General features: G+C 44.7%; 1 protein-coding gene and 1 pseudogene across 13 annotated transcripts in view; both read left to right on the top strand.

The window, feature by feature from the left end:
* The window catches only part of LOC113030572 (disks large homolog 2-like), a 176,826-nt gene that overhangs the window by 97,405 nt on the left and 53,133 nt on the right, over positions 1 to 26,288 (top strand). For all 13 annotated transcript variants that reach the window (XM_026182134.2, XM_026182132.2, XM_026182129.2 and 10 more), the window contains 5 exons: positions 95 to 219; positions 8,746 to 8,915; positions 9,414 to 9,550; positions 16,821 to 16,965; positions 17,206 to 17,347. In XM_026182134.2, coding sequence (XP_026037919.1) covers positions 95 to 219; positions 8,746 to 8,915; positions 9,414 to 9,550; positions 16,821 to 16,965; positions 17,206 to 17,347 — 719 coding nt within the window. The remainder of the gene's footprint in view (positions 1 to 94; positions 220 to 8,745; positions 8,916 to 9,413; positions 9,551 to 16,820; positions 16,966 to 17,205; positions 17,348 to 26,288) is intronic.
* LOC113031287 (5S ribosomal RNA) lies at positions 11,407 to 11,525 on the top strand (annotated as a pseudogene).

Genomic DNA, 26,288 nt, shown 5'->3' with positions numbered 1-26,288 from the left:
AGAATTAGAAAAGTGAATGGATAAGAAACATTTTTTGACCACACTATACAAAATGGGTTCTGCTTTGGTATCAATGAGATTTTCATGACCGCAGGGTAACTCAGGGTTGGGCTTTAGCATCGCTGGAGGGACAGATAACCCCCATATTGGTGATGACCCCGGCATCTTCATTACCAAGATCATCCCTGGAGGAGCTGCAGCAGAGGATGGACGCTTGAGGTTAGTTACATATGTTTACTTTTGTGGTGAAAGAGAACAAAGAAAAAAAAGAAACAACTTATTACAATCGTGCATGTCACAAAACCATTACGGAAGAAATCTTCAGTACAAGGATGACAGAAATCTCTCCCATCACACTGAATATGAACTATATCTCTGATTACTGGATAACTGTATAAACGTTAATAGATTTCTAAAACTTCATTTTTCATCTTTTATTATCTTTCAGTTCTTTCAGAGGTAGTATTGTCATATTTCTGTTGGTTTCTAGTGGATTTTGAGAGTATAAGGTTTTTAAACTTAAGCAGGATGATGATGTGTTTGTTCTATAATAATTACTTCTTTCAACAATTTTTGCCCTCAATATAACAAAACTCTCATATAGAATGGAATAGATTAGAACAGCCTTTTATTGTCACTGTACATGTAGAACAAAACTGTGGGTGCTCCACACTGACTTTGATGGAATAAAATATAGAAATAAATAGGAAACAGGAGAAATATATACAATTAAGAGAAATATATACAAAAATAAGTGAGTGGTCTGAGTGATGGGGGTTACTCACACCATGGCTCAGATTGGTGAAGTGGGTGGGCAGGGTTGGGGTGTGAGAGGATAGTGTTTTTGATGGTCCTCAGGAAGAAGCTGTTGGTAAGTTTGGAGGTGTGGGACCTGACTGACCCGAGGTGCCAACCAGACTGCATTGGGTCCAATTGGTGGTTGGCGGGGTGCAAGGGCATCACCTTTGATGGCCATCGTTTTCCTGAGACAGGAGGATCTGGTGAGGGCTTCCAGGGGTGGCAGAGGGCAGACACTGATTTTTTGGGCAATGCTAACATTCTGCGCAGCCTTCTTGTTCTCAGTTGTGGCCCCTGCGTAGCAAAAACCCAGGCAGATGGATAGCACTTTCTCCACTGAGGAGCCAGCAGCAGCTTCTGATCCAGGTTATTCTTCCTCAGGACACAGAGGAATGGCAGCTGCAGCTGGGACTTCTTTCCCAGGGCATTGGTGTTGTTTGTTCAAGTGAGATCAGTGGAGATGTGGATGCCTAGAAACCTGAAACAGAGACACATCCCACCTGTTCTCCATTTATAATGAGAGGGGAGTGGAGCTGTCTGTGCCTCCTGAAGTTCATTATGAGTTCTTTTGTTTTGAGGATGTTCAGCCTGAGGTTATTGAGCGCGAGTGGGACAAGTTCTCTACCTCCATCAGAGGATGAGCCCATGAGTGGTGTCATCAGCATACTTGACAATGACATTGGTTGGGTGGGTTGCTGTACAGTCATATACGTAGGGCATACAGTAGGGGGCTGAGAACGACACCAGTGCTGAGTGACAGTGGGGACTTGCCCCCCACGTTTCCCCCCAGACATGGGGGGCAAGTCTGACTGATTGATGCTGGTGTCAGGAAATCTTTCTCCAGTTTGGTGGTGAGGATGTCTGGGATTATGGTGAGCTGTAGTCCGTGACAAGCTTTCTAACACAGCTCTTCCTGTTCTTCAGATGGGTCAGCACTCTGTGAAGGGTGTTGTTGAACTGGTGAATCACTCCGTGGACTGATTTTCTCTGTAAGCTGGGGGTGGAGGGAGGGGGTAGACACTATCTGCTCAAAAAACTTCATGACTACAGATTTGAGGGCTTATAGGTCTGTAGTCATTGAGGCTGTCTATTCTAGTCTTTTTGGAGATGGGAATAATGGTGGAGGCTGTCAGACAGGTGGGAATAGAGTCAGCCTGGTGAGGATCCCTGCCAGCTGATCCGTGCAGGCTTGAACCAGAGCCCCTGGGATGCAATTGGGGCCAGCAGCTCTCCTATTACTCCTACACCTACTCTCCTTTATTAGGGTTCACCACTCTCAGTCTTCTCCTGACCTCATGTTCCTGCGGGGGCGGCTGGGTCAAGGTGAGGTGGGGGACATGGTGAGTGGGCGAGCAGTGTTTTCAAATAGAGCAAAGAAGGTGTTGAGCTGCTACAGGTTCGAGGCTGCTGTTGGGGTTTTGGGCTCTGGCCTTTTGAAGCTGGCAAGGGCTTGGATACCTCGCCACACCTGGCAGGGATTGTTGTCTGTGAGGAAGTTATCCTCCTCATCCTCTATCTTTCTCCTGTAGGCCTCCTTAGCCTATTTGATACCCCTCCTCAGATTGGCTCTGGCAGTGCTGTATAGAGAACTGTCCCTCAGCCTGAACGCAAAGCTTTGAGTTCTGATCAGAGCTTGTACTTCACTTGTAATCCAAGGTTTTTGGATAGGAAAAACCTGGATGGTTCTGTTAAATGTCCCATTCTGTACACAGCACTTAGGACAGACTGAGAGGAGGTCTCCAGGTCCTGCTGTTCAAAGATGGACCAGTCTGTCAGATCAAAACAGTCCTGTAACTGGAGGAGAGCATCATCTGATTTAAATGACCCAAATGTTTGGAGGGGTTTGTTTCCTGAGGGGGGTGTATTATTTTATTAGATAAATTAAACTATTTTTTATTAGTTAGTGTGACTAACAACATTTATCTAAATGTGATATTATATATTATAACTATAGTTATGTACAATTAAATTATTATTATTATTATTTTAACTTACAACACCTTTTTTTTTTTTTTTTTTTTGGCCTGTCCCGTTTGGCTCTTTTGCATCAGAATTGTTGTCTAAAGGCAAAGAAAGATGCCCAACGGATTTACTTTACCAAATTGACCATCCCAGCCTTGCCGTAATGGTCCATTTGATTCACCTTTTATTGTTTATTTTATTTTCACTTACTGAATACGGGACAGACTTGACTGGGGGAAAGAAGGGGAGAAAGAAAGAGGGAAAGAGAAACAGCTGAGAAGAGGGACGGGGGAGAAGGGCAAAAGACAAAAACCAACAGAACGGGCAGAGAAAAAAAATGCATATATCAATCACCTGGATCACCTGCTGAGAAAGAAAAAAGAAAACAAGCAGAAGAGAACAAGAGTAATAGAATAAACAGCATCACAATGATATATGGGAATATGACAGTAAATACTAAATGTTAAACATTATTGTGCAGCACATAAGATCAACAGAACACAGTGTGCTTTGAGGTAGGAGCCAAAAAGGGTGTAGTTTGTGGGTGTGATCACCCGTGTGTACACCTGTGAGCATGGACGCGCTTGTTTTTTGTTTTTTAAAAGGTTCCTTCATGTAATGATCTGCTAGGGAGTGTGGGGGGGCCACAGCCCCGTCCTCCAGGGCATGAAGCAGGTATGGAGGAGATCAAAACTCCAGACATCCAGAGGCCCCCAGAACACAAGAGACCAAGGAAGACCAACAGAGGGGCAGCTGCGCCACTGTCCCAGAAAGAGCTGAGGAGAGTCCCAGATGAGGGCTCACTCAGCAGCCGTGGAGCAGAAGCCAGGGGGAGTTGCAGTGACGCGCCCGTGAGCTCCGCCGGCAGCCAGCCGTGCCTGAGTGACCGAGCCCCAGGCCGAGAGGCCGGGGGCACCCCACCTCCGAAGTGGCCCGAGCGAGCCCCAGGCTCCAGGCCCCGATAAGCGGCCGCCAAGGAGTGAGCTGGTGCGTACCTGGACGCCCATCCCCGGACACAAAGAACCACCAACGCACCGATGTCTGAGGGGGTCCGCCACTGGCAGGGGAAGTGGTGGTAGGGGGAGATAGGCCTCCAAACCTTGGAGAGCCTGAGATGTCCCCAGAGAGGTGGCGCCTGACACCCGACATATAGACACAGACATACAGGCACACACAGATACAAACATCCATTCCCACCCTCATGCTCTCATATGCACTTACTCCACACTCAACCAACGTGGAGACAGACATAAAGAGACGCTGTACACACGATCACACTCCCCAAGCGTACTCTACAAACCGGGTCTAGGTACCCTTGCCCCTGGAGGGGGAACTGCACCCAGACCCAGGTAGTGTTACCCTTTTCCCTGCGGTGGGGGGAGGCAGACCGCCCCGACTCCGCAGCAGCAGGGAGGCCCCACACTCCAGACCGCAGTCGGACGGCCAACTCTTCCTCCTAGCCCCCCCGCTCCAGCAGGCCGCAGAGAATGGGGGTGAGAGAAGACTCCAAACCTCCCTCCACCCGCTCATTGTAGTGTTGATGCATGTGTGTTCTAAGGTGCATTTAAAACCCAGGAGGGCATGGAGCTACCTGCCAGAGAGCAGCAGGTAAGCGCATAGTCCCTCCTGCTAGCCCTCAATGTCTACGTGTATTTAAAATTGAGAGGTGGGCAACGACACCAGGGGTGGGGTGTACACCCTGATGGTACTTTGGATTCCGTGTATCGTGCCCACCCCCAAGATCCTATATGTATGTGTAATGAGAGTGTGAGTAATGTGAATGTCTAAGTTGTGGGATAAATTTGAGGGATATGGGGGCCCAGCTCTGGCGCAGGGTGCCGCCGGTGCATCGAGCCACCTGGGGGGCTCTTCAACTGGTGGGGGAGATGGTCACATCTTGCAGGAGCTTTCCTCTCCTCAGGAGCTCCCTCTGCAGGAGGGGGAGATACAGGAGAGGTGGAGGAAGATCTCAGCCTGGGTGTTTACTGTCTTATGTAGTCTGGAAGATGAGTGGATGGTGGGGTGGGTGCAGTTTTCTCTGTGGTGGGGTTGGGTGGACTGTCCCGGGCTAACTTTGTTTGTATTTTGTCTTTTTAATCTGTTATATCTTGTAAAGCACTTTGTGATCTCTATCTAGAAATGTGCTATATAAATAAAATTTTACTTACTTACTTACTTACTCTGTGGGGCCGGGAGGCGCTGCTGCACTGGGCCCCGGTCTGGATGGGCCTGGGCCCCCTTTCCCTGGCGGGTCGCGGAGTATGGGGGTGCCTACTGGGGTCAGCGGGAGAGCTGGCCCCAGGGAGGGGTCACTTGCCCCTCCCTTCCTTCCCTCCCCATCTCCAGCTGCCTCCCTCTTCCCGCTCCACCACAACCACCCACACATGCAGGACCTTGGAGTAGGGGTATGTCACCAGGGTGCAGAGGAGGCTAACCCCCCCCCCCTTCTGTCCCCTTCTGGCTGCCTCTGCCTCAATTTTATCCCACAACTAACTTACAACACCTAATCACAACAACAGCTGCCTCGAGGAACTTTATAACTCTGTACGGTAATACAGAGAAAAAAATGTATGACCCTTTTTGATCAAGTGCTTTGGTGACAGTGGGAAGAAAAAACTCCCTTTTAACAGGAAGAAACATCCAGCAGAACCAGTCTCAGGGAGGGGCGGCTTTCTGCCACAACCAGCTGGGGTGGGGGGAGGAAAACAAGATGAAGACACACTGTGGAAGACAGCCAGAGATTAATATTAACTAATGAAATCGGCAAACGGGCTGATTAAGTCCACAAAGATGGGCACAAACCGGCGGTAGAAACCAGCCAGCCCCAAGACCTTCAACTCTTTTTTGGTCCGATGGCTGTTACAGAGTGGAAATGGCCATTTTCTCCTTGGACTCTGGAGAGAAGAAAATCTGCCAGTAGCCCTTTGTTAAATCCAGTGTAATGAAAAAACAAGCAGTCCCTAACCCAGGGGTGTCCAACTCCAGGCCTCAAGGGATGGAGATGGACAGCCCTGGCCTAACCAGTCCAGAAGCTTGTTAACCGAAGGCTGGCATAAGCATCAAACTGTGGCACTTCACCTTACAATAGTCGACACAGAATCGTATAGACCCATCTCTCTTCACCACAAGAATTATGGGGCTACACCACGCACTGTGTGACTCTTCTATTACTCCCAGGTTTAGCATTTCAGCCAATTCTGAACAATATGTCTGTTATGTTCAGGTAACCTGTAGAGCCATGAACGGACAGTCAAGCCAGGGAACGTTTCAAAATGGTGCTCTATGAGGCTGGACAGGGGGGAGAACACATCTGCAAACAGCTGCTGCAATCCAGCGGCATCTGGTCTCTGGCCTGTCTGAGATGGTCACCACAATGGTGGAATGAAGTTGACACCACCAGCCCCAAATGGTAAATGGACTGATTCTTATATAGTGCTTTTCTACTCTCCCGGAGTACTCAAAGCGCTCTATACAACATGCCTTATTCACCCATTCACACCCACTCACACAAGCACTTCTAAACACAAGTACAACTAATAAACATTCACACGCTCCGATGAACGCATCGGAGGGCAATTTGGGGTTAATATCTTGCCCAAGGATATTTGGCATGCAGACTGGGGAAGCCAGGAATCAAACCAACCTTCTAATCAGTAGCTGATCTGCTCTACCGCCACCCCCACAAATCATTTCGCTCCTTCACTAGGCTCACCAAATAAGCAGTTTCAGCCTCATGCTTTTAGGAGGTTAATGTGATAAATCTGTGTTGCTCCTCCCCTGTCTGACCATACCGCTTCATAGTCTACGTCACCCACTCGCTGTGTGACCATGAAGGGTCCCTGCCACTGGGTGAGTAACTTTGAGCTGAAAGAAGGGAGTAATCCAAGCACTTTATCTCCCGGTGAAAATTGCCATAAACCTAGTCCCTCTGTTGTACAGGCGCTCCTGAAGTTCCTGGGCTTGGAGCAAATTTCCTCATGATAACCTCCCTAATGTGTGCAGCTTTGCTCTCAGGTTCAGAAAATACTGGATCTCATTTTTTGCTGGATTTGGACCCTCAGGTCCAACACCCCCCGCGGCTTCCTGCCAAACAATAACTCAAAGGGAGAAAATCCAGTGGAGGCACCCCCGCACTGCAAACAACAAACAACTGGGACTGAGTGATCATCCTTGTGAATGAACTTATGAATCATGGACTTTAAAGTCTTATTAGGGGCGATCGTGGCTCAAGAGTTGGGTGTTCGTCTTGTAATCAGAAGGTTGCCGGCTCGAGCCCCGGCTCGGACAGTCTCGGTTGTTGTGTCCTTGGGCAAGACACTTCACCTACCGCCTACTGGTGATGGCCAGAGGGGCCGGTGGTGCAATATGGCAGCCTCGCCTCTGTCAGTCTGCCCCAGGGCAGCTGTGGCTACAACTGTAGCTTTCCTTCACCAGCGTGTGAATGAATAGTGGTATTGTAAAGCCCTTTGAGGGGTCCCGAAAAGCGCTATATAAATGCAATCCATTACTATTGTTATTCAGCAACTCCACCAGCCCGTCAGTCTGAGGGTGGTAGATGCTGGTCCAAACAGATTTAATGCCCAATAAGTCATACAGTTCTTTAAGTGTGCGAGACATGGTCAGTCTCTGCCTCCCATTCTACTTTTTCAATACTCTAGGAACCACAAGTAAGCCTGCAGTGTGAGAGCAAAGTGCTCTAATGGGGTGATATGGTACTACAAGGTCATTAAGATAAGATGGGGCCTGATGCAGAACAAGCACAGAGATGTGTCCACTGTCAGCGACCGTGATCATTTGTAATGTTCACAACTGCTACGAGTACTGTGATGAGCTCTAAAACTGGACTGAAACACGTCAAATAAATTAAATTTAATTCAGTTCAAATTTATATATAGGCCAAATCACAACCACAGTTGCCCCAAAGGGCTTTGGTTTTTTTAATATATATCAGAAGAGGGTTTTTTTGTGTAAAAGGAAGATTGAGACAGGCCTATAATTAGTTGAGTTCTTTGAGCAGTCTTGTAGGAATGGGGTTTAAAAGACACGTTGATGGTTTGGAGGAAGTAATAACTGAAGATCAATTGGAAAAAGGGTGTAAATGTCAGTGGTACTGAAAGTAGCGATACATAATGTAATGTCTGTGAGACGGTTATATATTTTTTTCTCTAATGGTTAACATTTTATTTCTGACATAAAATATAATATAATGAAATCGTTACTATAATCATAACAATCTTACTACGTGTGTGTGTGTGTAGCACTTGGTAAAGTGTAAAGCTAAAATAGGTCTAAAACATTGCATAAATCCGTTGGTATTTGGGCTATTCAGCTATGTTGGGTTTTTGGCTGTTACACGTTTCCACCAGTAGAGGGCAGGCACGGAAAAAAGAAAAAAAGAAATGTTCTGGAAAAGAAGAAGCGAAGAGCATGCTTGGGTTCTGTATGTAAAAGCCATGGTTCTGGGGTACCCAAATAAACTCGGTTTGCTGTTTACACCAAGTTGTCCTGGAGTGGTGTAACATGTGCAAGAGAGAGTGTGAGCGAGGGTTGGGCCCCACCTGGTCACTGTGAGCAACCTTCAGGAGGTTAGTGTCCTTGGCTGCCACCATATGGAAGTTTTGGTCGATGCCCAATAGGAATTCAAACTCAGTTGCTTGCTAGCTCTGTCCCTGTTTGTCAGACCTTAACATTTATACAGAATTGTTCTATGTGCGTGTGATTGTGCTGTAAATATGCTGGAATGTATTCACAGGTTTTCTGTTTTTTTCGGGAATAGCAGTCAATAAAAAAGTCATGTAATGAGATAAAAGTTTGAGCTTCAGTGTGTAACAAAGCCTTTGGGGTTAGCATTTTGTCCGTGATGTGCGCCTGCCTTGGAAACACTCTCCTCACCACTGAGTTTTATATCAGTTAATGAAATTCTGATTAGTATTGTAAGTTTGTCTTCATGTGAATTAGCTATTGATATGACTTTTCCTTTTCCAGAGTAAATGACTGCATCCTTCGGGTGAATGATGCTGATGTGTCTGAAGTTTCCCACAGTAAGGCAGTAGAGGCCCTAAAGGTTGCAGGTTCTGTTGTCCATTTGTATGTGCGGCGCCGCAGGCCTATGCTAGAGACAATCATTGAGCTCAAGCTAATCAAAGGACCAAAAGGTTGGTATAGACCTAAAAAACATGATTTTGTACATTATAAATTTGAGAGAATAGTTGATGATATTCCGTTCTCAGTGATACTGCTGCACATTTTGTGTATGGCGAGGGTCATTTTTTGACCCTGAATGATTAATCTGGATTTCCAGAGCTCAGCACAAGAATGGGTGTTACTTACTGTAGTTATGACAGCTGCGAGGTTTGTAAACACAGCAGAGCTTAAGACCTTGAAGTTACTGTGAAATGTATTCATTGTCAGAAAGCCTTTGAAAACCCATGACACTGCCACAAAAACGTGTCCCTTTCAATTAATAAATACAACAGTTATAGCATCCTCCTATATCATAATGTGTATGCCTATGTCATATCTTTAAACTAACTACTGTCATTCTCTCTCTCTCTCTCTCTCTCTCTCTCACACACACACACACACACACACACACACACACACACACACACACACACACACACACACACACACACACACACACACACACACAGGCCTTGGTTTCAGTATTGCAGGTGGAGTGGGAAACCAGCATATCCCTGGTGACAACAGCATATATGTAACTAAAATTATTCATGGTGGGGCGGCACAAAAGGATGGCCGGCTGCAAGTTGGAGACAGATTATTAATGGTGAGAAACAGCATGAACATCACGTGTAAGGCCCACATTGCACACACGTGTATGACAGTTCTGGATGTATACGAGCTTTAATGAAGCTCACTGAAAAGCCCGTATGAGAGGTGTGGCTTCTTAACCCCTGTTAATTCCCTGTGGATCTAAAAATGTCTTAGTGACAATATCAGCTGCAGAGCATTGTGTGGTGTTATTTGTAATCTATTTACCAGTGGTATGGCAACACTTGACAACCCAAACTGCTGTTTGTATGTGTTTGTGTTTTTCTGCCCCAAGACACTCGGACCCTATCAAACTGTAATTCTAGCCCACTTTTTATGGACTGTTTAACTCTGCTGATTATTCAACCTGTGTTTAAAATGTTCTTTATTTGGCACAGTTCTTCAGTATAGCATCTCCTCCACCAGATTTCCAATGTGATTTAACACTTTTAATACCATTTAATAAAGATCGTTTTTGCTCAGATAGTAATATGTTGTTTTTAGTTTGATGCTCTCTTTAAACACAGAAAGATGATATAGAAAATACTTAAGCATGACTGTACAGTAAAAATCACAGTGGTATAAACTTCATCAAGTAATAGAGGCTAGATGTCAGAGAATGTACAGTTACCTTATAACCTTCTCTGTGTGAGAGTATTGCTCCACTCCGTTACATAATCGATATATAAGGGGAATGACCCCCTTGGTCATGCCGTGTGAATACTTCTTTAAGACACTCTAGTTAGCCTGGCCACGTATAAAACAGCTGAGCAAACATGAAACCGTTGATGCGTCTCCGAGCGGCCTGAATCTGGAGAGAGCTGAAGTCTTTCACTCAGAGAACCACGGTTACAAAGTAACCACACAGTCTCAATCATATCGAGACTATCTTTACACACTGCTATACACTGCCAGTCGCCACCAAAAAAGGTCACACACTCTAATATTTCATTGGACTGCGTTTAGCTTTGATTATGGCACGCATTCGCTTTGGCATTGAATCAATAAGGTCTTGCAATGTCTCAAAATTTATTTCCATCCAGTGTTGCATTAATTTTTCACCAAGATCTAGCATTGATGATGGTAGAGTCTGACCATTGCGCAAAGCCTTCTCCAGCGCTTCCCAAAGATTCTCAAGGAGGTTGAGCTCTGGACTCTGTGGTGGCCAATCCGTGTGTGAAAATGATGTCTCATGTTCCCAGAACCACTCTTTCACAGGTTGAGCTGTTGAATCCTTGTTTTTCTTCTATTTGATTTCACCAAGCGCTCAATCATGATCGCCGATCACGATCATTCGGGATTTTTTTCCGGCCATCTTTCTGCCAGACGCAAGACTGCTGTCAGTGAGTCCTGCAAAACTAAGGGGCTGCAACAGAGCAAACTACTAAGGTCGGCCCGCAAGATGCTAGGCCGACCTACCACCCACCACTTTCATACTGCAGATCTTGTTCTGACGTATGGCATAGAAACTGAACATTTAGCAGTATTTTCTTGAAACCCATCTTTTGTCTAATCATCTCTTATTAACATTTGAATTTATAATAATGGATTAAGCATGTAAGTTTAATACAAGGACATAATTAATCCACTGTTATCATGTGTCAACACAGTGCAGAGCAGCTACCTGAACTAAAAGTCAAGGGAATATTTGACTCCCTGGTATAATTCTCAAATGCACACCTTAAAGCACATAAATGTAGGCTGTAGAGGAAATGATGATCTTAATTTATAAGATCATCGTTTAGCTTGTAAAAATAGTTTGCTGCTCTGTAAAAAAGCCTGTAAAGCTAGACCATCTTACTATTCATTAATCAACAACCCCAGGTTTCTCTTCAGTACTGTAGCCAGGGTGACAAAACGTCAGAGTGGTGCGCTTACAGTCATACCACCCCGAGCACGCCCGCTCTCGTATGAACTCAGAAGCTGAGCAGGGTTGGGCTTGGTTAGTACTTGGATGGGAGACTGCCTAGGATTACCAGATGCTGTAAGTTTGTGGGGTGGCTGTAGAGCAGGTCATCTGCTGATTGGAAGGTTAGTGGTTGGAACTGGTTCCTCAGGTCTGCATACCAAGTATCCTGTATGCTTGTGTGAATGTGTCATGTTGTAAAAAGTGCTTTGAGTGCTCCGGAAGAGTAGAAAAGCGCTATATAAGAATCCGTCCATTTACCATAAATTTTTAACCATTAGAGAAAAAAATTGTCATAACCATTTCACTGACACGACATTGTGCACAGCTACTTTCGATACCATGTTCCATACTGTAATATCTATTAATTGGCTACACAGGCCTAAGAGCAGTAGTTAAACTGTTACTTAAATGCCATCATTTGATCCAGCTTTCTTAACTAATTATAAACAATCTCAATCTTCCTTTTTCTCTTGAAAGTTGTGAAACAGCCTACTTATCATCTGCAGAGGAATGGTTTGTTTAAAGCGTTTTAGTCAGGTTTCAGAGCCCATCACAGCATTTGTGAACATTACAAATGAGAACTGGGACAGGTGTAGAAACTAAAGGACACCAGCTACTCCAACCCTAAGAACAAGTAGGGGTGCAGAAGAGTGCTGGGTCTGAAACACCCTGGAAGTAGGAACTGGGACCGGTTGAATCCTAGCCACCCTCACCCGAGGAACTGCTACGGGTGCAGGGAATGGTTGGACCTTAGCCACACTGAGAGCGGGAGCAGCAGCAGGGACCAGCTATTTTAAGGCAGTTCAAAAACATCACCCTCAACGTCATTTAAGTCAGCCTTAGACAAAAAATTCCCACTCATAACTTTCCCCACTAATTAACAAGGAAAACTGAGTTTTTATCCCAGCTGATCTAGAAAAACATGCTGAGACGAGGCAGTGCTAGCTACTCACAGCTACTCATCTTTCTGTTTCAAGAGAGCATCATACTAAAAACAACATATTGGGCACCGTAAAGGCTCCTAAAATGTATCTGGATGCTCCAATATGTAACAATCATGCCTTCAGACCTGGGCTGGAGGACATCACGTTTGTGACATGGCAGGGAAGAGGGATTTGTTCTCTCAAAGATATTTATATTGATGGACATTTTCCATCTTTTCAGCAATTGAGGGTGAAATTTAATCTTCCTAATTCACATTTTTTCAGATTTTTACAGTTGAGACATTTCATCAAAGCATCTATTCCACAATTCAATTTGATTCCTCGAAACTCAGTGTTTGACAGCTTCGTGTCAGTTGAGCCCTACACTACAGGTGCTGTGTCTCGCTTTTTCAGGGCCTTACTGGATATATACAGTCCTTCATCTCATACTTTTAGGGAGCAGTGGCAGGAAGAACTGGGGGTGGATGTTTCTGATGATCTTTGGCAAGAGTGCATTAAATGGTAATGGCCTGTATTTATATAGCGCTTTTCTAGTCCCTAAGGACCCCAAAGCGCTTTACACTACATTCAGTCATCCACCCATTCACACACACATTCACACACTGGTGATGGCAGCTACATTGTAGCCACAGCTGCCCTGGGGCGCACTGACAGAGGCGAGGCTGCCGGACACAGGCGCCACTGGGCCCTCTGACCACCACCAGTAGGCAAACATGGGGTTAGTATCTTGCCCAAGGATATTTGGCATTCTTCCATTAAGAATATATATTGTAGTTCTATAAATGCTAGACATAGTCTGATCCAATTTAAGGTTGTGTATAGGTTGCATTTTTCTCCCACTAAAGTGGAAAAAATATATAAGAGCGTTTCAGCCAGTCTTAAGTGTTCAAGTGATCGAGGAACTTTATCTCACCGTTTCTTTCAATGCCAAAAACTAACTTTTTTGGAATCATTTGTTTGATTTTCTGACCAAAGCCTTTGGCAGGGAGTTCCCATGTTCCCCTTTGCAGCATTATTTGGGGTGTCTGAACCGGGATGGGCAAGGGACAAGGCAGAGACGCAGGTTGTGTCAATGACCACACTTGTGGCTAGAAAGCTGGAAGTCTGATAAACTTCCTACCTTTGAAATGTGGTTGAGAGAATTTGGAAATGTACTCCACCTGGAGAAAATCAGGTTTACCTTGTCTAACCGAGAGAGAGTGTTTTATAAGATTTGGCAACCAGTCATTAGCCTGATGGATAAACTTAAGTGAAATGTGCTCTGTCTTAACATTTATGTATGCTGTATTACCACCTCGTTGACTTGCTGTCCACCTTCTATTGTGTTCTTTGGAAGGTGATTGTTGTATACTGCTCAATTATAAAATCCATAAAAATATATTGAAAAAATCCCCCAACATATTAATATTTAAACATAAAAAGATTTTTATTTTCATTTCTATTAAATGCAAAGTGTTACATTACATTGAAAATCTGGTGGAGGAGACGTTTTGGTTAAGAACTGTGCAAAATGTCTTCACACTCACTTATCCAGGTAAGAACATCTCCAAAAGTTGATTCTGTTCATCTGGACGTTTTCAGTGGGAGAAACGTTTCGTCATCATCAGGTGACGTCTTCAGTCTCAGCTGACTGCAGGTTTCAATCTTATAAACAGTACATCTGCATAATGACTGAAACCAGCCCACTGAAGGAACAATGGGCTGGGAGGTCAGTTCCTTAATCTTAATTATGCAAATTCTCATGAACATTGATCATCAGTGGTTACTGATCAAAGCCCATGAGTCCCATTCACAGAGAGTTGAATGGCTGCAATCATAGCATGTAAGATGGTGACAGATGTACCCTTAGGCCCCTCCTTCATTCAGAGATGGTCTTTCCCTTTTCACGTAAATGGCCTCCTTGACTCCGCCCTCAAACCAGCGTTCCTCCCTGTCCAGGATGTTACATCCTCATCATTGAAAGAGTGTCCACTGGCCTGTAGGTGTAAACAGACTGCAGAGTCCTGGCCTGATGAGGTATATCTTCTGTGTTGTGCCGTCCTCTTAGCCAGAGGTTGTTTGGTTTCCCCGATGTATAAATCCTGCCAGTCCTCCTGCACTTACCAGCGCACACTATGTTACTCTGTTTGTGTCGGGGGACCCGATCCTTGGGGTGGACCAGTTTTTGGCGCAGCGTGTTTTGGGGTTTAAAAGCCACAGAGACCCGGTGTTTAGAAAAAATGCGTCTCAGCTGCTCCGATACTCCTGACACGTACGGGATCACTACAGGTGGGCAGCGGTTGTCCTTCTCTCCTGGATCTGCTGGAGCTTTCTTTAGGAGCCTTCCCAGCTTTGACAAAAGTCCAGCTGGGATAACCACATTTACTCAGGGCCTTCTTGATGTTCTTCTGCCTCCCTGGCTGCTGTGTCAGTGGGGATGGTGTTCGCTCTGTGTTGTAGCGTCCTGATGACGCCCAGTTTGTGCTCCAGTGGATGATGAGAGTCAAACCTTAGATACTGATCCGTATGTGTAGGTTTACGGTACACGTCAGCTTTTAGATGTCCCCCATTACTGATGGAAATCTCACAGTCTAAGAAGGCTAACCTGCCACTGTTCATATCCTCCCTGGTGAATCTGATGTGTCGGTCCACCGAGTTAATGTGATCCGTGAAATGTGGAACATCCTGAGATTTGATTTTCACCCAGGTGAAAATCACATATCTGAACTAATGACTTGGTGGTGTTCCAGGGTAGGATAGCAAAGCCCTCTTTTCCACTTCTTCCATGTACAAATTGGCCACAATGGGTGAAACTGGGGAGCCCATGGCACACCCATGTTTCTGCCTGTGGAACTGACCCTTGTATGTGAAGTAGGTGGAATTAAGACACAGTTCCAAAAGTAGACACACTTGGTCGATGTGAGCGGTCCTGTTTTACTCAGAATTCTCTTGTTAATGTGTTGCTCCCATAACTTTGCAGTCTTCTACCTTGCTTTACTTGCCACAGTGCACTGTGCCACCTACCAATAGAAAGGAAAAGATAATGTGCATATTTCCATGAGAGAAATCCCACGCCTGGACCATCATTGACCGCCGCCATGATTCTAGCCTACGTCACAGCGTCATGTGCGCTTTTTACATCCAACACAAAAACTGCAGTCGTGGTGCTTTCGATTGTACTCAGAACTCGGAAATTCTGCCTTCCGAATAGGAAGATGTAGGTAACACCAGACTGCAGATGAGCTGCTTACAGGGCTGGACTGGGACAAAAGATCAGCCTGAGCATTTTGACTAGAGACCGGCCACCATTATAGGAAAAATCATAAAGCCTTTGAATGAAAACAAATGCTGTTGTGACAGTGATGTTCACTGTTCTGATGGTATATATGCATCAATCTATCAATCGTTTGTTGTAAGATTCAGATAATTATTTTTTAAAAGCGAGACATTTTAAATGAGAATAAGAAAGTATTTCTTTGTGCCCCCCTCTCCCTGTTAATGCCCTACCTGGCCCCCTGGCAACACTTTGCTAGACCCACCCCTGCACAGTCACCAGCTGTCCAGATGAGCAGCATCAGCTTTTGGAGAACTGTGCCAAATAAACACAGTTTGAATAACCAACACTAAGGCTCATCTGCTAATTGGAAGGTTGGTGGTTCGATCCCTGCCTGCTCCAGTCTGTGTGCCGTGGAGAAGATACTGCCCTCAAGTTGCTTTCCATTGAATTTGTATGAATTTCTGTGAATGCTAGATATGCTTGTGTGATTGTGAATGGCAGCTTGTGTGAAGAGCTTCAAATACTCACATAGAGTAGAAAAGTGCTACATAAGAACCAGTGTATTTACTCTATTATTACACACTGATACTGCAATATGTTTTTGTTGCTTTAGGTTTAAAATAGTCACCGGTCGTTAGAACAGGCGTTTCCCCGCAGCACGCCAAATAATAAATACTTGTCAAGATAATAGCAGCCATTACAGATTAAATCTTTAAATAATTTCATATACTAAAAAGGACAAAACTTTGCACAAACATTTCCTGGCTTAAAATACAGAGTTCAACATCCAAAATGGAAACATGTCGATTTAAGCTGAAGCTTGACTGGTTAGTGAAAATATACAACCAAGTTAATTTTAGTTAGAAGTCAGCCTTACTCAGTATGCAGTGGGAGTCATTATTTCATCATTTCATTAACCAGGCAGCCGTCATACTGTAGTGAGACGTGTCTGCCACTCTCTGTGAAAGCAACCTGCTTAACAACAAGCCGTCTCTCTAGGAGGGCATCTGTCTTGCTTAATCACCCCCTAATTAAATTACCTCTCTGCGGGTGTGTTCTCATCCGAAGACCATCTGTCATAATCCACTCTCACGGACGCAGGGAGCTTGTTGGACTCTTTAGAAACGAGCAATAAGAAGAAAAGGTCGCCTCTGAACCCATATATCTGTCTGCACAGGTGAACCACTACAGTCTGGAGGACGTTTCTCATGAAGAGGCTGTGGGCATTTTGAAGAACACGTCTGATGTGGTCACTTTAAAGGTGGGGAAACCCACCAGTGTGTATCTATCAGATCCCTATGGGCCTCCTGATAACATGCAGTGTAAGTCTTATGGAATAGATTGTTATGCAGTTGCTATGAACTAGATTAGTCCGTAGTTATATATCAATAGAATATGGAGAACCAGACTGCAGCGAGCTTTACTCAGTCGAATATGTTGCTGTTTAGTTCATAAGATTCGTGATGTACACAGTACACAGTACATCTGTCTTCCAGATGTTAGTTTCTCATCTTCTCTGTTTAGTCATCTGTTACTCTGTTGTTTGCTGTGTTGTGCTGCAGCTTTTTCTCCTGCCATGAAAAATCACGTCTCTTCCCCCGTCAACACCGGCTCTCTGCATTACAAGTCCGACCTGCCCGTGGCTTCCCCTGAGAGTTATTCACCCCTCTCTACGCACTTTCCGAGGGAAGAGGATGTAAACAGGTTGGGTGGTTTTTTCTTTTGTCTTTAATTACCTCCTCATTACAATATGAGATTCTTTAATGATTGGCTTCAGCTTACTAAAGTTACAGGTACAAACTCTTTCCACCTCGCTCCTGCTGTCTCTTGTCCCGATCTGTCTTTGTGTGCAATTTTGAAAAGCCATTAAAACTTTGTTTTAAACTGTTCTCTGGGGGAGTACACTGTCTAAAAATTAAAGGAACATTTTGGAAACATATCCGATTTCAATGGGGAAAAAAAGTCATGGACTATAACTGTGCAGACATGGTGTTAGGAATGAAAGGATGTCACATTGTTTGATGAAATTAAAATGATTAGCCTACAGAGGGCTGAGTTCAAAGACGCACCAAATTTCGGAGTGATAAAAATGATGCAGAGCGCTACTCCACTTTGCCAAAGTTTTACTGGACCAGTCATTTTGTTGGGATGTGGCAGATACGCTTCCTGCTGATGGCTCTGTAACTGTCTCCTGACAGAGCTGAGGACACAGTCAGTGTCAGTGTCTCTGTCTGTCAAACCACTCCTGTGTTGAGTTTTTGCACCTGTTGTTAATGTCATGAACACCAAAGCAACAGAAACTGATTAACTCTGCTACTTAACCACCCAGACCAATATCCCAGTAGTTTAACTAACTTGATGCTACATTCTGATTAAGAAGTGTTCCTTTAATGTGTTTATTGTTTGCGGTATAATCAAACCGCGTTACTATGGTGCTGACATAGTAAAGAGTCCGAGCAGTAAAACAGATTTCTAAAGGCTCAAATGTGATGTGCTTAGCAAAGAACTATAAAACAATGCATCTACTAAGTGCTCTGCTTTGCTCACAGAGACTGATGCTTTGTCGTATGATATTCTCATGATCACTTGAGCTTTTAGGCTTGTAAATCATCCATAAAGATAAATTATGTTTGTTGGAGACGTTTCTTTATAAAGCTGGTGCTTTATAAATGCTAGGAGAAAATGCATATGGTGTTCATATATTTAGCCTTATACAGGTCTTTAAATGGAAAATGTGCTGTTTCCAACTCTGCTCGAGCACTCAAAGAACTTAATACAACATTCATCCATCTGACTGCACTCTAAACCTGACTGTTAGAGTCTTTTCTAACATTGACACGCATTCACAATGAATACATCAGACTTGGGGTTAATTAACTTGCTCAAAGACACTTAGGATTGGATTGGATAAATGCATTTATTTGTCGGTTGCAGTTGCCTGCAACTGATATAACAAACCTTTCCGACCGTACATATAAAACACAAATTCACAATGGGGAGACAGGTCAGGCTAGGTAGCAAAACGAAAAACAACTAAATGTGTAAAACAAAAGGTCAGATCAGGAGAAAAAAAGAATTTCTGCTCATACTGATCCTTAAAGGCAGTCAGCATGAGGAGAAGACAAAAACTCCATCACATAAGAAGCACAAGTATCATCACATCATAACATCATAAAAACACAAGACAAGCAACATGGGGGAGTATGCCAATGTGCACAGCTGCATCTGGGACTTTGCAATCTTGTGATTGCGCCTCCAGCTGGACCGCTGTCCACATCAGATGGGAGGTAAGCATGTGAGGAGGCGTTGGATTCGGGGAAGGCGGGGATGATGGTGAGGGCGTGTCAGTATGTGTGTCCTGAGTTCAGCCTGAGAAAGTGTCCTTTCGCCCCGAATTGTTGTTGTTCTCGTCGCGTCAGCCTTCAAGAGCATCCAGCTGGCGCCGTCAGGGTGGGGAGGTAGCTGATGGATATGTTGTTTTAGAGCGAACAGACTGCATCAATTTTACAGTTGTTCTTATCGTCTGTCAATGGTCTCCGGGGCTCCTCCAAGATCTTTCCCATATTATATTCAGTAGGAACAGTCTGAGTACTCACAGCTCTTCCCACATTTCGATCAAGGTGGCAGTCACCATTTTCTTCCATTTCCGATACACCATGCAGGGCCAAGCCAGCTCCAATCAGCAAGAGCCCCATTAGCCGAATAGGTAGATGTCTTCAATGTCCTCAATAGACAGTCCCGCTAGGCACACGACGCGCCACTTCTGCCACCCGTCCATCGTGTATCCAGCAGGGAACGTCCCTCCAGGGCACTCAGGCTCCTGATCTTAGGCTTCTCGTTGAGAAGAGGGTGTCAATTGCATTAAGGGACCAGTTGATCAAATCCATAGTTCTTCTTTAGGTTTTAGAGAACCAGAGCGAGAATGAGAAGGTCTCTCAGGGTTAGAGTCAGACAAGACCAGACAAGGACATAGAAGCAGCAGCAGGGAAGATAAGGAGAAGGAGAGGATGAAAGATGCGTCCACCTCCTCCGAGAGCCAAAGACCAAAAAAAAAAAAAGGCATGCCGTCTGGAGGCTGGAGCAGCCGTGGATTAACCTACCAACCTTCCAATTAGGAGATGCCCTGCTCCACCTCCATATTAGCAGGGCTGTTTGTAATGCATCAAATTTTGCTTTTCAGTGTCATAAAGGTGTTGGATTTGACTTGAAATAGTCTTTTAGCACGGTAGTTGGAAAGTTGGTTCACCTTACGCTAACTGTAGCACATTTTCTAATCCCCTATCTTCTACCACTTATAGTGGTCTACAGTCCAGAGCAATCCATTAGTCTTCCAGTAGTCTTTTGAAGTGAAATTTGCCTCCGATCAGTCCTAGCAAACCACTTTCTTCTGATTCTTTATAGCTCTGATATGTGCATCAGTGTAATCGGTATAGCAGGAAATCGTGCACTGACAAAAGTTCCCCTTTGCATGAAATGCAAAGTGCAATTAAATGCTTTTTTTTTTTACACATTACTTTTTTCAAATTAAATAATCGCAATTAAAATTCATTTCCCACCTCTAGTTGAAATGTGATTATGCGGTATTGAGATCCCTTAAGGTTTCCATTTAGATGGCTAAACTCCTCACCGTATCTCTAAGAGACAGATCACCCACCTATCGAAGAAAGCCCATTTCCACCGCTTGTGTCTGTGATCTTATTCTTTCTGTCACTACCCAGCGCTTCTGACCATCTGTGACAGTAGGGACGTAGTTTGACTGTAAATTGTCAGCTTCACATTTATGCTCAGCTCTCTCTTCACCATGACCTGATGGGCGATTCGTCCCCCTCATGCCAAGACTTCAGTTTCACTGGTATTGAGGAGTTCCTGGAAATATCTTTCCATCGTCTGATTACGGCTTCATTTGAGGTCAGCAGTGCCCCACTCCCAGTATACACCTTGTGAATAGAGCACCGCTTACAAATTCTGAATCCCATCTGACAGTTTGATAGAATCACTTCAAGGAAGACCGAAAGTCTTTCTCCATGACTTCATCGAACTCTTCCAACACACAAGTTTTTTCTTCAGCTACCAATCAGAATACATTCTGTTTGGTGTGGTGGTACCCTTCAGCTACATCTGTAGTTCCACAGGCTAGACAAGACTGAACATGACTCTTTCTTTAGCTTATTGGCAAAAGAAAGAGTCACAGAATCAGAATCAGTGTCACCCATCTGGTTCGGAGAAATTCATGCACTAACCACCTTGCAGCCACAGCTCCTTCTAGAAGCCTCAGCAATGGAGGTGCTGAATATGGTTCATTGTGACCTGATTTCCCCAGCATCCCTTGGATATAGGGATGGAAGTCAAGTAGTTCCCAGTAGTTTAATTCCTCTGGAATTGTTACTTTGATTTTCTATCGATTCCACTTGCACTCACGCTACAACCAGCTTATTTCAATTCTTGTGCAAGAGGTAGAATATAGTGGCGCGGTCTGCAGCATGGATACACCCATTACTTTTATTTTTTAAAAAGGACATGAGCACAATGCAGGGCAAACTGTGTCCAGAACAGAAACAACTGCATCATGCTGCTAATGCTTTCTCAGGTAGAATCACCGTGGCACTTTAACCTCCGAAGACCCGAACTCTTTCATGGCATTTTTAATTTTTCTTTGCTATTTGGGCTGATTGGGACCTGATGAATGTAAAAACAAAGAATTACCAGATTTTATTTTATTTTTTTACCTGATTTTTGTTTCTGAGAAAAATGAGAGCCACATATGAGGACATTCGTTTTAAATTTTGATAGAACAGTGGCAGTATAATGTCCTCGTAAGTGGATATCAGGCCCCTGAGGGCATCAGTCACTGGCAGGGAGTGTGGTGAGGGGAGATAGGCCTTGGAGGGCCTGGGAGTTCCCAGAGAGGTGGAGTCTAAGACCCGACCTGACATATAGACACAGACAAACAGGCACACACAGACACAAACATGCATTCCCACCCTCATGCACACATATACAAACACTCAGCACTCACCCAACGTAAGGATTGACATAAATGGTCATGTACACACAATCACACTCCCCAAACATACTCTATACCCCGGGTCCAGGTACCCTCGCCCCCAGAGGGGGAAACAGAACCCAGACCCAAGAGATGTTACCCTTCCCCCCGGGGTGGAGGCAAGCAGACCGTCCCAGGCTCCGCAGCAGCAGGGAGGCCAATCGGACAGCCAACATCTCCTCCCAGCCCCACCGCCCCGATGGCTAGCAGAGAACGGGGGGGTGTGAAGACCCCATACCTCCCTCCTCCCGCTCATGTGTAGTGTTGCTGCGTGTTGTTTAAAGTGCATTTAAAACAAGGGAGAGCATGGTGCTGCTGCCAGAGAGCAGCAGGTGTTAGCACGGCCCCTCCCGAGAACCCTCAATGTCTACATGGATTTAAAATTGAGAGGTGGGCACCGGCGCCAGAGGTAGGTTTGAGTACACAGACCGTCCACCGGACGCCGTTAACGTGCCCACCCTCAAGGCCCTATATATATGTGTGTGTTATGAGAGTGTGAGTAATGTGGATGTCTAAGTTGTGAGATAAAATTGACGCACAGGTGGCCAGAAGGGGACAGGGGGGGGATGTCTCCCCTGCAACCTTGTGACACACCCGCACCCCAAGGCCCTACCTGTGTGGGTGAGTGTGGTGGAGCGGGAAGAGGGAGGTAGCCGGGGATGGGGAGGAAAAGGAGGGAGGGGAGGATGCCCCTCCCTAGGGCCGGCTCCCCCGCTGACCCCAGTAGGCACCCCCGTCCTCTGGTACCCACCAAGGCAAGGGAGCCCAGGTCCATCCAGACCGGGGCCTACGGTAGCACTGCCAAGCCCCACAGGACCCGGGGCAGCCCACCCTACCCCACCGCAGAGGAAACTGTACCCACCCCAACATTCAATCGTCTCCCAGACTACACAAGACAACAGACACCCAGGTTAAGTTTATTCTCCACCTCTCCTATGTCTCTCCCCCACCTGCAGAGTGGACTCCTGCAAGGATGGAACAACCTCCCCGCCAGTTGAAGAGCCCCCCAGTTAGGCCGATGCACAAGAGGCCCCCTGCGCCAGGGCTGAGCCCCCGTGTACCCACCCGCCCACCCAGGTTTCTATATTGGTTAGAATTAAGATTATTTTTATTTTTCCAGTTCATGAGGACCGTTTTCTTGGCGATGCATAGGGCAGTAAAAACCACGTGGACTGTATTCGTTTCTGTAGTGACCTCATCCAGTTTTCCCAGCAAGCACACTAAAGGGGAGGAATTTCCAACAACTGCTCACACTGTCATTTTACATTTCAGACACTTTGATAAGTCTTCACATATCTCGCGCCAAAACTTCTGCACTGGTGGACAGAACCAAAGAGCATGAATGTAATTGTCTGGTGTATTGCCTTGACAGTGTGAGCAGTTGTTGGAAGATGTAAAGCCCATCTTGAACATCCGATGACCTGTATAGTGCACTCTATGTAGTATTTTGTATTGTATTAATTGCAGACTGGGATTTTTAATCAATTTAAAGGTTTTTAAGCAAATCTGAGACCAGAAGTTTAGGTCTAAGCTGACTGATAAATCTGCTTCCCACTTTGCAATAGGAAGGGATATTGATTCATCTAATTTAGAAAGTGTTCTGTATATTTTAGATAATAATTTGGGGGATTTAAGAGTAAGAAAATGTGCCGCACTTGGTGGTGTTTGTAATTCAACTTGACTGAGGTTAAATTTCTTTTTTACTATGGATTTAATTTGTTGATATTCTAAAAATCTTTTCGGTGCATTGGTGGTTCTTGGTGTCCGGGGCTGGGCGCTCAGGTATGTACCAGCTCACTCCCGGTGGCTACCTGGCGGGGCCTGGCACCTGTTGCTCAGTTAGGCCTCCTCCGGGTTGCGGGGGGCCCTCAGGCCTCCGGCCTCTGGGCCTGCGGCTCGGTTCACTCTGGCACAGCTGGCTGCCGGCAGAGCCGGCGGGCACGCCGGTGCAGCCCCCTCTGGCTTCTGCTCGGTGGCTACTGGGTGACCCCTCATCTGGGGCTCTCCTCAGCTCTTCTCAAGAGGGTGGCACGGATGCCCCTATGGTGGTCCTCCTTGGGCTCTCGCACTCTGGGGCCTCTGGATGTCTGGGGCCTGGATCTCCTCCATGCCTGCTTCATGCCCTGGGGGACGGGGCTATGGCTCTCTACATCCTCTTGCAGACCATTACATGGGGAAACCTTTTGAATACAAGTGCGCTGATCCACACAGGTGTGCACACGGGTGTTCACTGCTCGTAGACTTAAATTACACCTTTCTTGGCTGCTACTTCAAAGCACATTGTGCGCTGTCTGTCCTGCGTGCTGCACAACAACATTGAATATTTAGTATTTACTGCTGTTTACACTTAGCTAGATTAATGCGATGGTGTTGTGTTTAGTATGTTGCTTTGGGTTTTTTTGCTTGTTTTCTATTCTTCTTCTCTCAAAAGGTGATCCAGGAGATTTTTTTTTCTCCCCCCCTTTCTCGCTGTCCCTCTCCACTTCTGTTTTTCTTTTCCTTCCTCTTTCTTTCTCCCTTTCCTATCCCTCACTCATGTCTGTCCCGTCTGTAACAACTGGAAATAAAATATAATAAATAATAAAAACAAAGGTCGATCAAATGGACCAATACGGCAATGCCACGATGATCCATTTGGCAAAATAAATCCATTGGGTATCCTTGTTGGTCTTCAGACAACAATTCTGACGGCTAAAGAACCAAATGGGACAGGCAAAAAAAAAAAAAAAAAGTGGATATCAGGCCGTTGTAGAGCAAAATGAGGTATTTTGGTCTAGACATCCCAGAATGTGATGTCCACAAATGTGGACGCCAGGTCCTAGGAGGTTAAAGTCTCTTTTTGCTGGTTTTCATCTTTGCTTTGTGCTGTTGTATTCATACTATTTGTGTTGGTGTGTGGGACTGTAGCATAAAAGTTTATATTTTTAAATTGTAACTATGGGTTGAAACACAAAAATAACATAATTAGTAGTATAACAAATTACTTTCTCCTGGGAATAATTAAGTAATGTACTGTATTGCTTTGAAGAAGCTTGTTTTGTGTAATACATTACTTTCTTTTCCAACACTGATCACAACAAATAGGGGAAATAGCTCCAACATTTGACCGCATGAATGCAATTCATTTGCATGAATGTAATGTGTTGGGTATGCTGCTTAGAGATGGTGGTGAATCTCAAAGCAGAGCCAATGAGAACCAATCACCGTTGTTGACAAGTAATCACAAACAGGCCATTTAGTACATTGATTAAAGTTATACCTGATAATATTCTGATCAGTACTAAGCAATTATCATGATTATCAGCAAAATCAATTCTGTGTTTAACAATTGCAACATACCATTTTTCTCATGGAGAATCATGTATAATTGCCATGTGGAGCTGTGCGGCAGGATTGGACCCAAATGCTTGACTCATAGATGGAAGGTAAAACTAAAGGTAGCAGCTTTATTTCTGGGAAAATAGTGCAAAATATAAACTCACAAAAAACAAACTAAACTGGAAAAAATGGAAACTAGAAACAAAACACTGGGACCTGAAAACTCAAACAACAGGAAACTAGAAATGCAGAGAGACTTGCACACATGAGGAGGTACAACACGACAGAGGGCAAAGGCAAACACAGGCTTACATAAACAGAGGAGTAATGAGTCACATGCGATGAGTTCAGAATTCAGTCTCTTTCAATCCTGCCTTTCTCAACAATGCCGTTGATGTGTTTCGTCCTTTAATGAAATTCTAGTGAAGAGCTGAAACAGAGCTGACATCAGAATATCACTCGTTATCTTGGGGTAACATGTACTGTCCTTAGGACTGAATGGTTGCTGGTTTCAATGGAAACTGATATAATTTGTGGACAGTGCAGCGTTCGATACTGTCGACCATCATATCCTATTAGAGTGATTAGAGCACGCTGTAGGTATTACAGGTACTTTACTGCAGTGGTTTGTATCATTTCTACCTAATAGACTCCATTTTGCTCGTGTGTCCCCTTGGACTTAAATCTGGGACTCTCCACCATTTGACCTTGGAACTGAAGAAGCTTCTCACATGAGAGAAGAAACGTCTTCAGGAAACTTAAAGAAGTCCAGACGCTTTTCTTTCCAAGCTCCTTAGACTCTACTGCACTTCCTCTTTGAATCTCAACAAACACAAAAATCTGGTCAAAATTCAAGCATTACAGTTATTCCATTAAATGTGTTACATGTTCTCCTTCACTATATTAATTTGATTTATACTTAATTATATTTGATTCAAGTTATATACGATTAACCATTAGCAGAAATCATATATAGATATACTAGCAGAGATGGGCAGTAACACATTATTTCTGATTACTTGTTAAATTAAAAAGACCAACTTTACACAAACATCACATTGGGGAGACACGTCAGAAAGGTCGGCTGATAGGAAAAAAACAACGAAAATACATAACATGAGGTAAGAGGAGGAGAAAAAAACTCCACTCAGACTGAGCTCCTAGTGGGAGAACAGTTTGATAACAGAAAAAACACCTCAGCACAAAAAGCACATTACTATCAATACACCATAGAAACACAAGACAAGCAACAGGGGCGGGTAAAGGGTAAGAGAGAGCCGGTGT

The sequence above is a fragment of the Astatotilapia calliptera genome, chromosome 10, assembly GCF_964374335.1.
Source record: "Astatotilapia calliptera chromosome 10, fAstCal68.1, whole genome shotgun sequence".
Classification (NCBI taxonomy): domain Eukaryota; kingdom Metazoa; phylum Chordata; class Actinopteri; order Cichliformes; family Cichlidae; genus Astatotilapia; species Astatotilapia calliptera.
Note: the sequence above shows the minus strand (reverse complement) of the source record. Positions and strands in the feature narration are given on the sequence as shown.